This window comes from Mytilus californianus, unplaced genomic scaffold (assembly GCF_021869535.1).
Source record: "Mytilus californianus isolate M0D057914Y unplaced genomic scaffold, xbMytCali1.0.p SCAF_8, whole genome shotgun sequence".
NCBI lineage: Eukaryota > Metazoa > Mollusca > Bivalvia > Mytilida > Mytilidae > Mytilus > Mytilus californianus.
The window spans coordinates 112661631-112676396 of NW_026262734.1; the positions used below are offsets into that span (position 1 = coordinate 112661631).

Genomic DNA, 14766 nt, shown 5'->3' on the forward strand with positions numbered 1-14766 from the left:
TCAGTTTATTTTTTGATTGATGAGTTTGAATGTCCCTCTGAAATATTTCGCCGCCCCTCTTTTATTACAATTTCAGGAAAGAATTCGCATGTAACTAGCTACATAAAGGAAGATGACGACTCTAGAATGCCACCAGCTCCAAGAAGCTTGAATCATCGAACTGCGACACCGCCACTGCCTGATAAGTCTTCTGTGGTACCACAGTTGCCAAAATCTACACAAGGGAACCAGACAAAAGAAAAGGATGAGCTTACAAGCAGTGTAAGACTTTAATTTAATTGATAAAATAATAAAAGATTCGTTTAACATATATCTAATCAAAATATGTCATAGTAAGGAAAACGGAAAATTCATTATCGAAGAAAATACTTATAAAGCAAAACAAGGATATGAGATTTACTGTAATACATGTATCACGAATGGTCTTTTCAAGCATATATATAAAAAAGAAGATGTGGTATGATTGCCAATGAGACAACTCATAAATTATTCTTTCGGTTCAAATGACAATAACCGCTGACATCATATGTGCCAAATATAATCGACCAAGATAGCAGCAAAATTGACCTATATTACAAGTAGATTGTTCAATAAAACTTGAAAAGGTTGTAGCTCAAATTACATTTTTAAAGATATTGATACTTCCCGGTCAGCATCATAATTTTGGATTGTTTTTTACCACTTATAGACAAGTATTTTTCTGATGCTGCTCATTTGACAGAATGTGCATCAGTTTAAAAGCGGGTACGAAACACCTCCACTTAAATTTCAAGACGCTGTGCTGGTGTTAACTTGCCTGATATTTAGTATAAATATCTCATTTATTTATATTTTGATTTTGATTATAATCATTCGTACTCAACAGTTTAGGCATACGGTTAAAGGTTCCAAAGCATTTGCTCTACGTGGACGTGATTTATAAACTTCTGCATTTTAGACCGCTCGGTATGGTGCAATTCAAAACGTCATCGATGTTTGAGCAAAACAGTTTTGCAAAAAGTTCATCGGAAAAGACCAAGACCTAATAGACAAAAATGCAGTGTCTACTTCACACATAATACAAGATGGTCTTGAGGTATAGATTACAGATGCTGAAGTTGTGTATCTCTTTATTTACTTTACAGTTTACCCTTATTTGACTCCGTACTATTGTGTTGCTTTTGGTCGTATAATTTATGAGGTGACTCGGTATTTCTGCATTCAGGTATCGGATATTTGACTTTCACCCTATCTATGGCCGTGAGTCTCGCTACTTTTGGAGTTAATTCGAATCTCAATGGTTTGGCGTCGAGCATCTCTGATGAGACAGTGATTGTCGAAAGGCAATCTAATGCAGAAATATTGGTACCGTTTATGTTATTACTACCACTGGGTCGATGCCTCTGCTGGTGGACTGATAGTCCACGCGGGTATCACCAGCCCAGTAGGCAGTACTTCGGTACTGGCATGAAAATACTGATTTTGTGTTATTTAAATTTGCTGTTACAAAATTTTGGAAATTATTTTAAATTAAGCAATATATCTCCCTTATACAAAGCTCTGATTCCTTGCCTGGCTTTGGCTATACTTTTGTGTCCTTTTTTATTTATAGGTCTTTATCTTTTTGATAAGCTTTGGATTTTCACATATGTTGGCCTCTAAGAAAACTGAAAAGACATTATTGGTCGGCATGCGCACCTGGTGCAGAAAAAAATATACCGTTTGTGTTATTAGATTCTGTTTGTTACCTTGATTTGTCTTCTCATTGGATTCGTGAGATTTGAACATTGGTAGACTACTTATGTCTTAATTTACAGATGACCGATATGTCTTCTAATTATTCTAACCACAATCCCGTTCACTTTTCATCAATTATGACATACCCGGGTGGAAGCGTACTTACCACGAGCAACACGACAAGTTCCTATAAAAAAACGGGATACTGTTACTTTTCGAAATACATGAAAAAACCACATTTGATGTAAGCTGTATCCTCTTAATTATAACGACGCTTTTTTCAACTGCGTTTTCAACTCAAAGTTTTCAAGAGACTGCACTTTTTGCAATCAGTTTAAAACCAACTGCAAATCTCATGCAGGTGCTAATTGTGATGTATGTGGTCTAGAGTTAAAAACCCATTTCATATGTATTGTAATATATAGGTGTTACTTGCTTCAATAGTATCAAACCGAGGTAAAACATTGGCAAAAATAGATCTTTACACTGAAATTGTCACTTATTGCAATTAATTTCCAATCAAATGAAATAAAGAATCTGCCAACAGGTGAAAAATTGTTCATTGGGAATAATCTCTAGTGAACAACACCAGCTACATTATTACTTTAATTTGGAACGTTTGTCTTTCTGGGATCTGCCTGTACCAAATCAGGAATATGGCAGTTGTTTTTCACATGTTCCGGTGATTGACAGCGTTTGATTATGTCAGTTTTTATGGACTTCCCCTTTTTGAATTTGCCTTGGAGTTCAGTAATTTTGTTATACTTTTTTTTCAGTACGACTGAAAACTAAAAGGTTTTCTCTAAGTTCTTTCGAAAAGCTTTCGCCTTTAAAAGATCGATTGTATGACCGAAACTACTATGAAATTGTTTAGTGTGCTGGGGTGTCTTTATCCACAATGTATATTCCAGTTGAATCTGGCATTGAAGCTACTTCATATTTTGCAATATTTTGTGAATCACGCAAAGTAGTGGATTAGCATATGGGTACGTTTGCTCCGCATGTATTTCTGAGACATCTACGACAAACAGTTGAATTCATAATCAAACATTTCTGTTTGAATGTATTCTGTCGAGGCAAACAAATAGATCAGGGGTTGGCAACACAAATGTAAAAAATAGTTCGAAATTTTGTAAGCGCTTAATTTTGTTCTGCTCATGATATTTTTCTTTCACATTATGGAAGCAGCCTTAAAGGTTCTATTTGTACTCGTTTGTTTATAAAGGTCCTGGACCACCGTTCTGCTGTCTGAGCTTATCAAAACGGATTGACCTATAAGATCCTTCAGAAAGTATTTGATCTGCTTCCATTTATAAGTAGCTTATGTGTTTCTTGCTCTCTGATGCAGTCCACTCTCTCTGAAAAAATATGACCTGTGTCTAACAACCCATATTAATACGTAGCGTCTCGGTGAAAGGTAGTTTGCAATGACATCCGCTTGACACTTTGTACTCATGTTCATTATGAAGTACACTGTTTAATATAGTGATATAGTTGAAAGTAATTAAAACAAATACTTTTTTTTAGAAATCAGAAAAGAAGGAATTCCCTAAGCAACAAGACAAGACGCAACATCAAACACACAGTGAAGTCAAAGGTACTTATTATTCTAAATGTGTAGTACATGTAATAAAGTACTTGCCATTAACATACCGAACGTTCAATATTTCAAAATTGCGGCTAATTGTGTAATATGATTTACTACAAGGATTGACAAAGTTTTAGATATAAAGTCATCAATTAGATTAATCCTGTCCGTCAGTAACACAATTGCTAAAGTGTGACGTTCGTTTGACATTGCGGGCTGTATAAATACAAAGCCATGTCCAGTCAGAATGAGGACGTTAAATCTGATGACATGTGTATAGTGAGAGTCAAACACTTTCTACGCGTACCATCTTTGCAACAACTTATTGATTGGTTTGAAGATGGACAATTGCAAGGTAACAATTTTGTTCCAGCCCAAAACTACCCTCATTTTCCAGTGTCAATAGAAATTTTAGTCCTTCATCCTGGTCGACTCACTTTCGAGGATCTACTGATTGCAGTAATTGTAGATTTGTCATCGTCCTGAATATGCATGATATATTTGCTTCTGGTAGGTAAACAAACATCATTTCATTAATCAAATATTGACTTGTTCTTATGTTGTACTGTTATACCATTGTCATAAGTTAAGGTAGGGTTGCGCCAGCAAAGTAGTTTAACCTCGCCACATTCTGTATGTGCCTGTCAAAAGTCAGGAGCATGTAATTCAGTGGTTATCATAGGTTGCTGTATATCATCTTTGTTTTTCGTTCATTATTTTGTACATAAATCAGGTCGTTAGTTTTCTCGTGTGAATTGTTCTACATTTGTCATTTCGGGATACGGCATTGGTTTTGCGCATTGTTGAAGTCCGAAGCCGAAGGGTGACCTTAAGCTGTTAACCTCTATGTCATTTGGTCTCTGGTGGAAAGTTGTCTTATTGTCAATCATGCCACATCTCCTCATTTTTATATTAACCATGTTAACCCGTGAATATATCTACTCGATACTTTCTACCAAAACAAGTCAGTGGAATCAATGAAGTCAAAACAAACATTAGTATGACAATAGAGATAATAAATCAGTTATTAGTATCAGCACGCATGACAAATGCATGGGTGTTGAACAGTTTGAATTCAATCGATTTCTCAGGGTTAATTCAATTATACATGTACCAATTTCAATTAATTAATTTGGACAGTTAACAAATATATTAAGCTGCGGATTCAAATGCGCATGCTTCGTGTTTATCGGAATATTGAAATTGTTGCAAGAATAAAATGGAGAATTAAGAAGACATTTTATCAGAAGTTAATAAGCTGTCTAAGCTTATGATAGGATTATACAACACCACACAGGTTTATTTCCGCCACATTCTGTATTTGCCTTTCTCAAGTCAGGAGCTTGTAATTCAGTGGTTGCCGTTTATTTTGCTGTATATCGTATTTGTTTTTTCGTTTATTGTTTTGTACATAAATCAGCCCGTTAGTTTTTTCGTTTGGGTTGATTTACATTCGGGTCTTAGTTTTATAGCTTGCCATGCGGAATGAGTGTTGCCCATTGTTGAAGGACGTATATGACGTTATGCACGGTATTGCGTCTCAAACAGAAACTACATAATTTGACGTTTTCAAACAATAATCGAGGATTTCTTTCTTTTTATTTCTTTTTTACAATGGCATAGTTGTTTGTGGCTAAGATTGATACTTTTAAGTGTGTGAGAAAGATAATAAGGTATGAAATGTAATAAAATACAAAGATTTACATTTATTACCGATAAGAAGGAAGCGGCCCTCAATTTTGATTTAAATGAAGCAGTGGAAATCTGGTTACAAGTGAATAGAATCATACTTAAAAATTTATATAAACATGATCAAATAATATTAATCAACACTTCACCAATTTTAATAACTGGTAAATCAAATTTTGAAAAATAAGATTTATGGGAACTATATAATATCAAAATCAAAATCTTCAGGTACAACAGTTGTCTTGTTACACATGTATGAAACGTGTGGACATAAATGACGTATTCTGCTATTCTGGTCCACGAATTTTTAAGTTTTGAAATTATCATATTACTTATTTATTAAAAAAAATAAGATATTTTATTCATATAGGTTAAGGAAACAATTATTAATATTATCTTTGTTTCTATCATTTGCATATAACTTATGAGAGTATTTTATTTTGTTTCGTTCTCTAATCTTAGAACTGCCGATGAGGTTGAACACTACTTTTTTTTAAAAGCACCTAAGAAATACAAAAACACATCATCGCATAAACATTTTAATTTCTTATACATTTAAAAACGTTTAAATAAGGATTATGAAAGCCTTTCGATTTGATTTTGTAAAGACATTATAATAGCGTCCCTATACACCGACAACGTTCAAAACGTACGAAAATCGTTGAGTGGACAAACTTGCAAGACATTAGATTTGTTCAAAAACGAGGTTTTATTGAGTAAGTAAACTATCAGAAAGTACATAATTGTTTTAAAGCGTTCAAAGTACAATTACGAAAAAGCACTATATTATATACTTGAACTCCAATATTTTAATTACTGATGTTGCAACTGACATTTTGCCTGTAACAAACGACAAAATTCGATATTGGACATTCTTGCAAGACATTTACTAAATACCGTTGCGTTTTTATTTGTGGCGTGAATGCTCTAAAAACCCGCTTTTTAAATGATGTATCCATGTTCTTTATTAAGCAGTATTTATCAAAACGAAATAACATTTAACCGTATGTTAAAAAATCTCATAAAGTTTCATGAATTTACATTTTCTGGAATCTGACCATGATGAAAACAATTAATTTTTTTGTTAAATATCAGTTCGATCGATAAATCAGCAAATATTCGCTAATAAAATCATAAATAAAATATTCCATTAATATTTCTGCAAGTTTTTACGAATTTCATATTCTCATGAAGTGTGCAAAAACGCATGTTAAGATTATTATACGTATACTCCGTTACGTCTGACACGCCAAATTTTGACGTTCTTGTAATAGTTGTCTGTATTGGAAACCATTAATAAAATATGAGATCTAGTTTTACAGATTTTTAGAAACGCTGATACCTACTGAGTCTCAAGATGTAAAGATCATATATCTTATCTGTTATGTTTTTTTTCTTCAGAACTTCTAATCGTTGTGGTGTGCATGATTTCGACACTTTAACGCAATAACGTGCGTAACGTCATTACAGTGACCTATACTTTCTACGTCATTCAGTGTCTGGTGGAGAGTTGATTAATTCGCAATCATACCACCTCTTCTTATTTTCATACAATAGAAAAAATATGCCTCAGAACACCATTAGGCGTATAAATGTTTCGTCCGACTGTTAAAAGTCCAATATAACAATATTAAGTTCTTAGTAATTTGATTTAAGCATACTAGAGCTAGTGCATACCAATCAAAAAAGACTTTTATTTATTTGATGGTCAAAATTCATTGAAATGACAAATCGCTATTTCTTTTTAATTCTGACAGTGTGTTATGGGTACCAATTCCAAAAATTATATAAAGCTTCCAGTAAATAAATCCAAGCAAACGCATGCTATTGTAAAATATGTGAAATATGTACTTAAATCTAACAATAACAGTGCCGTATCTCTTACGACAAACAGGAAAATATAGAAAAATCGAAAGGAACATTCAATTACCTATCCCAACAATAATTTTAAGAATTTAGGAAATTAATCCAGGCACACTGGAGTAATACAAATAAAAGACATAATAATCCAATAAATATGCAAGGGATTCTGTGGGTGTCTTACATCAGATTCCATTATTTCAGATCAGAAATATCACGGACTTGCTCGTTACTATGATGAGTTATTAGATAACACAGTACTTGACAAGATGGTTTTAGATAACCTGATTTCCAGATGTATTTTAATGATAGAGGACAGAGAAGAAATTATCAAACCAACTACACAACGTGAACGTAACAAGGTTCTACTGGATATCTTAACCGAACGACCATATCCTACCTTCCATTTGTTTAAGGATGTCTTACAGGAATCTGAACCAAGCAATAGTTGTGTTCAAGAGCTTGTCAAGAGAATGACGAGCACTGAAAGCAGGGACGAACACATAAGTTGCCAAGCACATGAGATTAGTAAGTAGTTTCAGCTAAACATTTGTTGAAATAGATGTAGAATGAGCCAAGTACACTAACTTGTAATATTTGAATATATAGTTGCGCACACACAATGCCTAAGTATCTTTAAATGTAAACCCTAAATTTCTGACTGGATTTCAATGAAACATGGATCATGGGATGGCCAGTAACAAGTGTTGCTTATTTCGAAAATGCAAAAGGCTGTCAGCAGAGATCAAAGTTTACATTGAAACGCTATGGAAAATACTGCTTTGATTTCTATTTAAGAATAGATGAAAGGAATTTAACCAAAGTTATGCAGAAATGTTCCTTAGATGGAAATGTGTCTTTATCTAAATGCAAAACATGGAAGTTGTACAAGTTTTAGGCGTGAAAAAAAAAACCCAGTGTAAATGTCAATTAAATTTTAAGAAATAACAATCTAATTAAAATCAAATCCTTGAATTGCTCCCGTTCTGATATGTCGCGCATCAATTCGTTTAAGAGATCAATTCTGATTGGACGAAAAATTAATGTTATTCAAATAAAAAGTTCGTGAATCTATGTCACAAAATTTGACCTCTCTATCGGGTTTCGTTAGATCCTTGATGCGCGACATATCAGAACGGGAGTAATTCAAGGATGTATTTTCAATTAGATTAGATTGAAGAAATACAAAAAAAGTTCTAGTAACGTAAGGTTTTAGCAAAGTATTGCATTTGTGTTGATTCTAGGTGTAATAATAATAATAATAATAATAATAATAATAATAATAATAATAATAATAAATAATAATCACTTTATTTAAAGGGGATGACTTTATTAGCATTCACTAATCTATCTTGAGGCCCTCACAAAAACATACTGAAGAACATGAAAAAGTATTGCAGATATTACAATTTTTGAACAAATAATTAAACTTTCATGCTAAATGATTGTCTGTAGAACAAGAAAAACAAAACAAAACAATACATTATACAAAAACGTTAAAAAGACATGAAAGAGTTAGAGAGTTGTTACATATCATTTATAGTAAACAAAAAAGGAGCTATATGTAAATGATGTTTTAATCGAATTTGTATTAGGCCTCAATACCGCTAGATTATTGTTTGTAGAAGATCTTAAATTTCTGCTGTGTAGGTTTATAATTGGACAACATAGTTCTTTAAGTTAATTAGGTGCTTTATTTTTGAGAATTTAATGAACAAGAATCAATTTATGATAAGAAATACATCCTTTATTTAGTCATTTTAGTTCTTTAAACAAACTTACAGTAGGAATTCCATCTGCATTTACAATTTCCCCGTATTGAGCAACACAAATCAAATAATGGCAGAATATAAGCATTATAAAATAATTTTCTACTACTAATATGTAGATATTTCTTAATTCTGGATAACAGTGCAATACGAGAACTTATGCTTTTAAATACATGATCAATTTGAAATTTCCAATCTAATTTTTTGTCAATGCATATACCTATAAGCTTTTGTGTTTCAATAGATGTTATTGCTATTTTATATTGATATTAGTTTATCAAATTCGTGGCAACCAGCATAGAAGTTGTTTTGAAAGGATTTATTACCATTTTGTAGTTTAAACACCATTTATTTATAGGGTTGGCATCATAGTTTAGTTTTCTCTCTGTCTCTTCCTTATTCATACCATGGGTATGAAGTGTTGTATCATCTCAATACATGTCAATGACTGAATTTGATGCCTCTAAAGTCATGTCATTTATAAATAAAACAAACAGTAAGGGATCCTTGAGGAACCCCATTTTCATATGATGAGATATCTGAAGCTGTATTACCTGAGCACACTTTTTGTGTTCTATTAGAGAGGTATGACTTGAACCATTTCACTGAATGATCTGAGATTTTGTATAAATGTAATAGTTGGCAGAGAATGAGGTGATCAACAAGATCAAATGCTTGTTTCAGAAAGACTGTTCCTACAAAATTGCCGTCATCAATATATCTAAGCCAGTTATCTATCAATTTGGTAAGGGCTGTTTGGAATGAGTGGTTTGATCTTTATCCGGATGCACCTCGTGTAATAGTTTATATTTTGACAGATAAAGATAAAAATGATTGGCAACCTTTTTTTCAAATACGTTAGATATAACGGGGAGTATGTTTTGTGATTGAGAACTGTTTACAATAATTCCATTATACTTGACACAGCTACCCACTTACACACGGTTAGCCCCAATTCGCACGAGTACACGTGCTGTCATGATCGTAAGGCAGTGATTACTCAAGTATCGTTGATGTACTACTGTTGTAAACGGAGAGCATGATTTTCACTAGAAAATCACATTGCCTCCTCCGGAACCTCTGTGTTACAAGTCAGCACCCGAACCGATTGAGCTAAAGAAGTGTTTCGAATCCCCTAGCTTAATCGATAACTGCTTGTTAAGTATCTACTACACTAAATACTGACGTACTGTTAATTTGGATCGTCCATAGATCTTATGGCTGGCGAATAAATGGCTTTCGACTGCTAGAAAAGAGGGACGAAAGATACCAGAGGGACAGTCAAACTCATAGTTCGAAAACAAACTGACAACGCCATGGCCAAAAATAAAAAGACAAACAGACAAATAATAGTATAGATGACACAACATAGAAACCTAAAGACTAAGCAACACGAAATCTTGCAGTTGCTTCGTGCTTCGAGTGATAAAACATTTCAGCCACATTTAAGAGGATAACATATTTAGCAAATGATCAAGTGAGTAGGTTATGTTAGCACAGAGGATCGCAAAGGACAACTGGATAGGTGAAATGTGTTTTACACTGTCTGAAGGCTGGATTCTGCATTCAATGAATGTTCTCATTCTGATCAAGGGGGTTTGTTTACAAAGCAGTAAAACATACACCTTCCCCAAATACCAGACTGCAGAAGTTTAGACTATGATTTTGTACTCGTACGCGGTGGTTGTCCCTTTTCCTTAAGGAAAGTCACATCGTACACTTTTCTTTTTTTCAATATTTTAAAAATACATTTAAAATAAGGAGATGTGATATGATTGCAATTGAGACAACTATCCATCAAAGTTCAAATGAAGTTGATGTAAGCAATTATTGTTGTCTTTGTTCTTTAATGAATAGTTTAAATTTAAAAAGCAAGACCTCATCTATTTTTATTTTCCTAATCATGCCATGATCCAACTAATGCATACATTATAATCCTCGCGTATTTTATGCAACGTGTAAGACAACAATAGTTTAAGTTGAACAGATTAACAGAATTTGGCAACTTATGAGTATTTATCTAAAGATATATAGGAAAGATATTCATAAGAAAGACCAAAATTATGTTTGAACTAAAGTTGTATATTATCTATCTGGTACATAATAGTTTATTTTGATTTGTGATGTCGTTCGATGAATTTTCAAACACATGTATAATTGATAATGTTGTATCAAAATGACTTCAACATTTAGCGCCGAATTATATTTTGATTGTATTAAAACATGTTGAAATTTTTGGCCAAAGTATACGATAATCAAGAAGGCTCTTCAATATCTAAAATTGCACCTCAGTGGTAAAATGAATCGGTATCTTGAAACCATCGCTGATGACATGCATCAATGAATATATATTATTTTGTGAAACAAACCATTTCAAGCATTAATTTGACAAAAAATTATTAAGGAAAGGGACACTACTTCATTTCTGTTCTCAGCGTTTACTTGAAATAATTTTATTCATAAATATCAAACATTTTCCTTCTGAAATTATATAATATGCAAATTTTGTATTGAACTCCATGTATTGAATATATCATACGCTTATTGATAGAATTCAAGAGAATGCAATAATGACAAGATAGGAAATTGTCTCCATGGTCAACATTATAAGTGGTAACCATGACAATATCTGTCGTGATAAAATATCACTCTTGAAAAGAAGATAAGATGTTAAAAACATATAGGCTTATGATGATAAAAAAAACATGGACGCACACATGAAATATTGTAGAAACAACTATTGTTTATATGAACCCGAAGTTTTCACAAAATAAGTGCATTCAATTTTATGTACTATCACATATTTGTAACGCAAACATTATGTTTTGCATATGGAATACACTTAGATTTGTTCTAGTCATAATTCTGTATGAGGAAAATCAGGTCTGCCCAGGCAAACAACCAATAAGTGTGCTCTGTTATGAATGACGTCAGTGGCGTTTCTAACAATGACGGACGAGGGAGCTGGAGTCGGTTTCACAAAAAAAAAACTTACGATTAAGATTGATTGTAAGTCATAAACAATTCAGTATACTTACGATAAATCTAAGTCGTAAGTTTTTTTGTGAAACCGACTCCTGATCTTAGTCGTAAGTTTTTTTGTGAAACCGACTCCTGCTGATTTTGTAAACGTCGATTAAAATGTCTGCGAAGGAAAAAAATTTCTGTCCCTGCCAGACCAAATAATATGTTTTTTCTTCACTTTTTTAAGCATTTGTATAATAGGTGATCAATAGATTAGACCATTCCCTTTTCCGTATGGCCCATGACGTCATCCCTTGACCCATCTGAGCCATCGACTAGCGACCAGGGCTGATATGGGAGTCTCGGAATGATACCAGGGTAGGTATGGAAAAAGACATTGTTATAATCTGTTAACCGTATTAGTTAAACGTTTTCAGTTATGTGAATACTACAACCCCTGGTAATGAGTGATACCTGATCGATCGATGATGTGACATAACTGTAATGCTTCTCTACCATTTAAAAACTTTGACTGCATGGCATGCGTCATTAAATCTGGATTTTTTAATAATTTTTTTTACGATTTTACCACTTATTTAATATGTTTTTGGACAAGTGGCATCACCACATCTAAATTACTGTACTGGTTTTGTTCTCTAGAAACCAAAAACAACCCTGTTGCAATAGTTTCATAAAGAATCTAAGGAATCTGGTGTAAGAATTCATGACCCAACACACTTTACAAAGAAAAAAATATATTTTGGTGTAAAAAATCGTCAGTAGGCGCAAAAACTCCTATAAGGATTCATTTAACAACATTCAAATTGTGTGTGTCCTGCCAGATTTTCTGTATCTTCTATGATTTTCATAGGGATACTTGGGACCCGGGATTTGTTTAACAGGGGCAAAAAGCCATAGCAAACGGTATATAAATTAATAGGAATGAAAGAAGTTACCTGTTTTCACATGTGGAGCAGGATATGCTTACCCTTCTGGAGCACCTGAGATCGCCTTCGCTTTGTGGCGGGGTTTGTGTTGCTCAGTCTTTACTTTTCTTTTTGTGTTTTGTAGACTGTTGATTTTGTTTTATCAAGTTTTTTTTTGCCTTGACTTTGACTATACATTTTTTATCCTCCTTTAAAGTCGCTATATGTATAATTCAGTCCAGTTCAGTTTGAACATCGTTTTGTTTTATCATGTCAGTTCAGTATGAAAATCGTTTTAGATTTAAAAGATTCATACACGTACAGTTTTATTCAGTTTTATATTAAGGAAGTTTGCTACTCCTGTTTTTGATATAGTGTCAGATACTCGGAGTCCTCTAGTTTTATCCATGTAGTGCTGATAAATATTTTGCCCGGTAACCCCTTCTTTTCTTTTCATAATTTTATAGCATATAGTTTAAAAAGCCATATTTGAAAATCTTACAAAATCCTTGTTTTTTGCAAAGTTTTTGAAAGAACAAATGTGCAAATGTTAATGGTATAAACAATCTAGAGAGAATCATTTCCCGCAAATTTTTCAATGGCTTATATCTCGAAAACAAGGTAACAGACCCTTCATTTTTTTTCTGCTTCTTTAGTTCCGTTATTTATATACTATTAATTTATATAAATCTTTTATAGAGCTTGTTATTTTGAAAAGAAGTAGCGAACATCCTTAAGGTAAACGTCGCGTTAGCTATGTGCTTTGTCTATAGTGTGTTTACATGCCATTTTGGTTTTTTTAGTTGACATATTTGTTTGTTTTTATAGTGATTAAGATAATAACACAATATTGATTGCTATACCCAATTTTGGACATTTTTACCTATTATTGTCTGTTTGCTTTGGTCACACATTTTTGTCAATACAAGGAATTTTACGCCACTGTCATATAAGTGAGAGGTTTAATTAGCTGTAATATCAGGTTCAATCCACCAGTTTCTAACTAGGAAAATGTCTGTACCAAGTCAGGAATATAACAGTTGTTTTCCATTCGTTTGATTTTGATTTTGCCATTTGTTAAGGGACTTTCCGTTTTGAGTTTTCCTTGGAGTTCGGTATTTTGTTATTTTACTTTTTACATATATCTTTTCTTTTCCAAATATGCAAGTTTAAAATATGTATTTGCTATATGTATCATGAGAATACCACAGACTTAAACATAGTATATCATATGGTCTTGGTTACTTTCCACTCTCAAAGGATTAATATTTTTGTTTAAAATGCCGAATATCGTCCACCGTCGAAAATAAATTGAGAAGAGTGTCGTCAAGTTATAGTTGCTCTTTCATCCTATGGTAAAAAATTGTGTAAACGGGAGAAATCAGACAAAAAGTCACTTCATTCCTATTTGAATAAATGTTTCAATATTGTTGATATTCGCATATCACATTTCGAAAAATAATTTAGAAATACATAAAAGAATAAGTAATACGTCCATCACTAGGATTGAAAACAAAATTCAAGTAATCAGGAGCGTTTTGTGTTCGTACCGGCCGACAAAGCAGCCAACAATGTGGTGATACAATGCATGACATAAATCCCACACGGAAATTAAGAATTATATTATACATTCAATGACATTCAAGGCCGTACGATCCACAAAGAGTCATATAGAAAATAATAATGTCACAACCACAGCTCAGCTTAAGGCCTCTCCTGAACATTTGAAGGTCCGCACTATATATTGGCTACCTAAACTACACCCAAAAAAAAAAAAAAAAAACCGTATAATATCGTTTCATCTCGGCCCTTAGTTAGTGTTCTACTACTAGAATTTCAGTGCCTTTAACGAATTCCTTATAAACTACTATCAAAGAACTGATAATTATTTTTGTAATAAAACATATGAAAATAGTGGAATTAACCATTTTGGAATGTAAAAAAATATTTTGTGGTTTAGATAAATTATGTGCTTTTGATAGTCCTTTTGATTCGGTTGACAGTTTTGACTTTTCCATTCTTTACACTTCACTTCCACACAATTTTATCAAACAAAAGTTTTCCTATTCAATCAACTGGTCGTTTGATAAATCTAATTGCAAATGTTTTTGCTGCAACTCATGTAAAGCCTTTTTCTCAAACGAAAAAGGTAAATGTCCTAGATATACTTACTTGAGGTGTGATAAGATGAGTCAGCCACGAACTTTCTCCGGGAAAACATTTATGTACGTTTCGGCAGTAAGGTTTATCGACA

The 14766-nt window shown here is 33.0% G+C and overlaps 1 protein-coding gene across 10 annotated transcripts in view; it reads left to right on the top strand.

Annotated features, from left to right (window-relative positions):
• LOC127712406 (uncharacterized) overlaps nucleotides 1–14766 on the top strand; it is a 113716-nt gene that overhangs the window by 26221 nt on the left and 72729 nt on the right. For 8 of the 10 annotated variants that reach the window (XM_052218814.1, XM_052218816.1, XM_052218817.1 and 5 more), the window contains 3 exons: nucleotides 77–261; nucleotides 3244–3313; nucleotides 7058–7381. In XM_052218814.1, the coding sequence (XP_052074774.1) occupies nucleotides 77–261; nucleotides 3244–3313; nucleotides 7058–7381 (579 nt within the window). The remainder of the gene's footprint in view (nucleotides 1–76; nucleotides 262–3243; nucleotides 3314–7057; nucleotides 7382–14766) is intronic. The other 2 variants (XM_052218822.1, XM_052218823.1) reach the window with 2 other exon arrangements.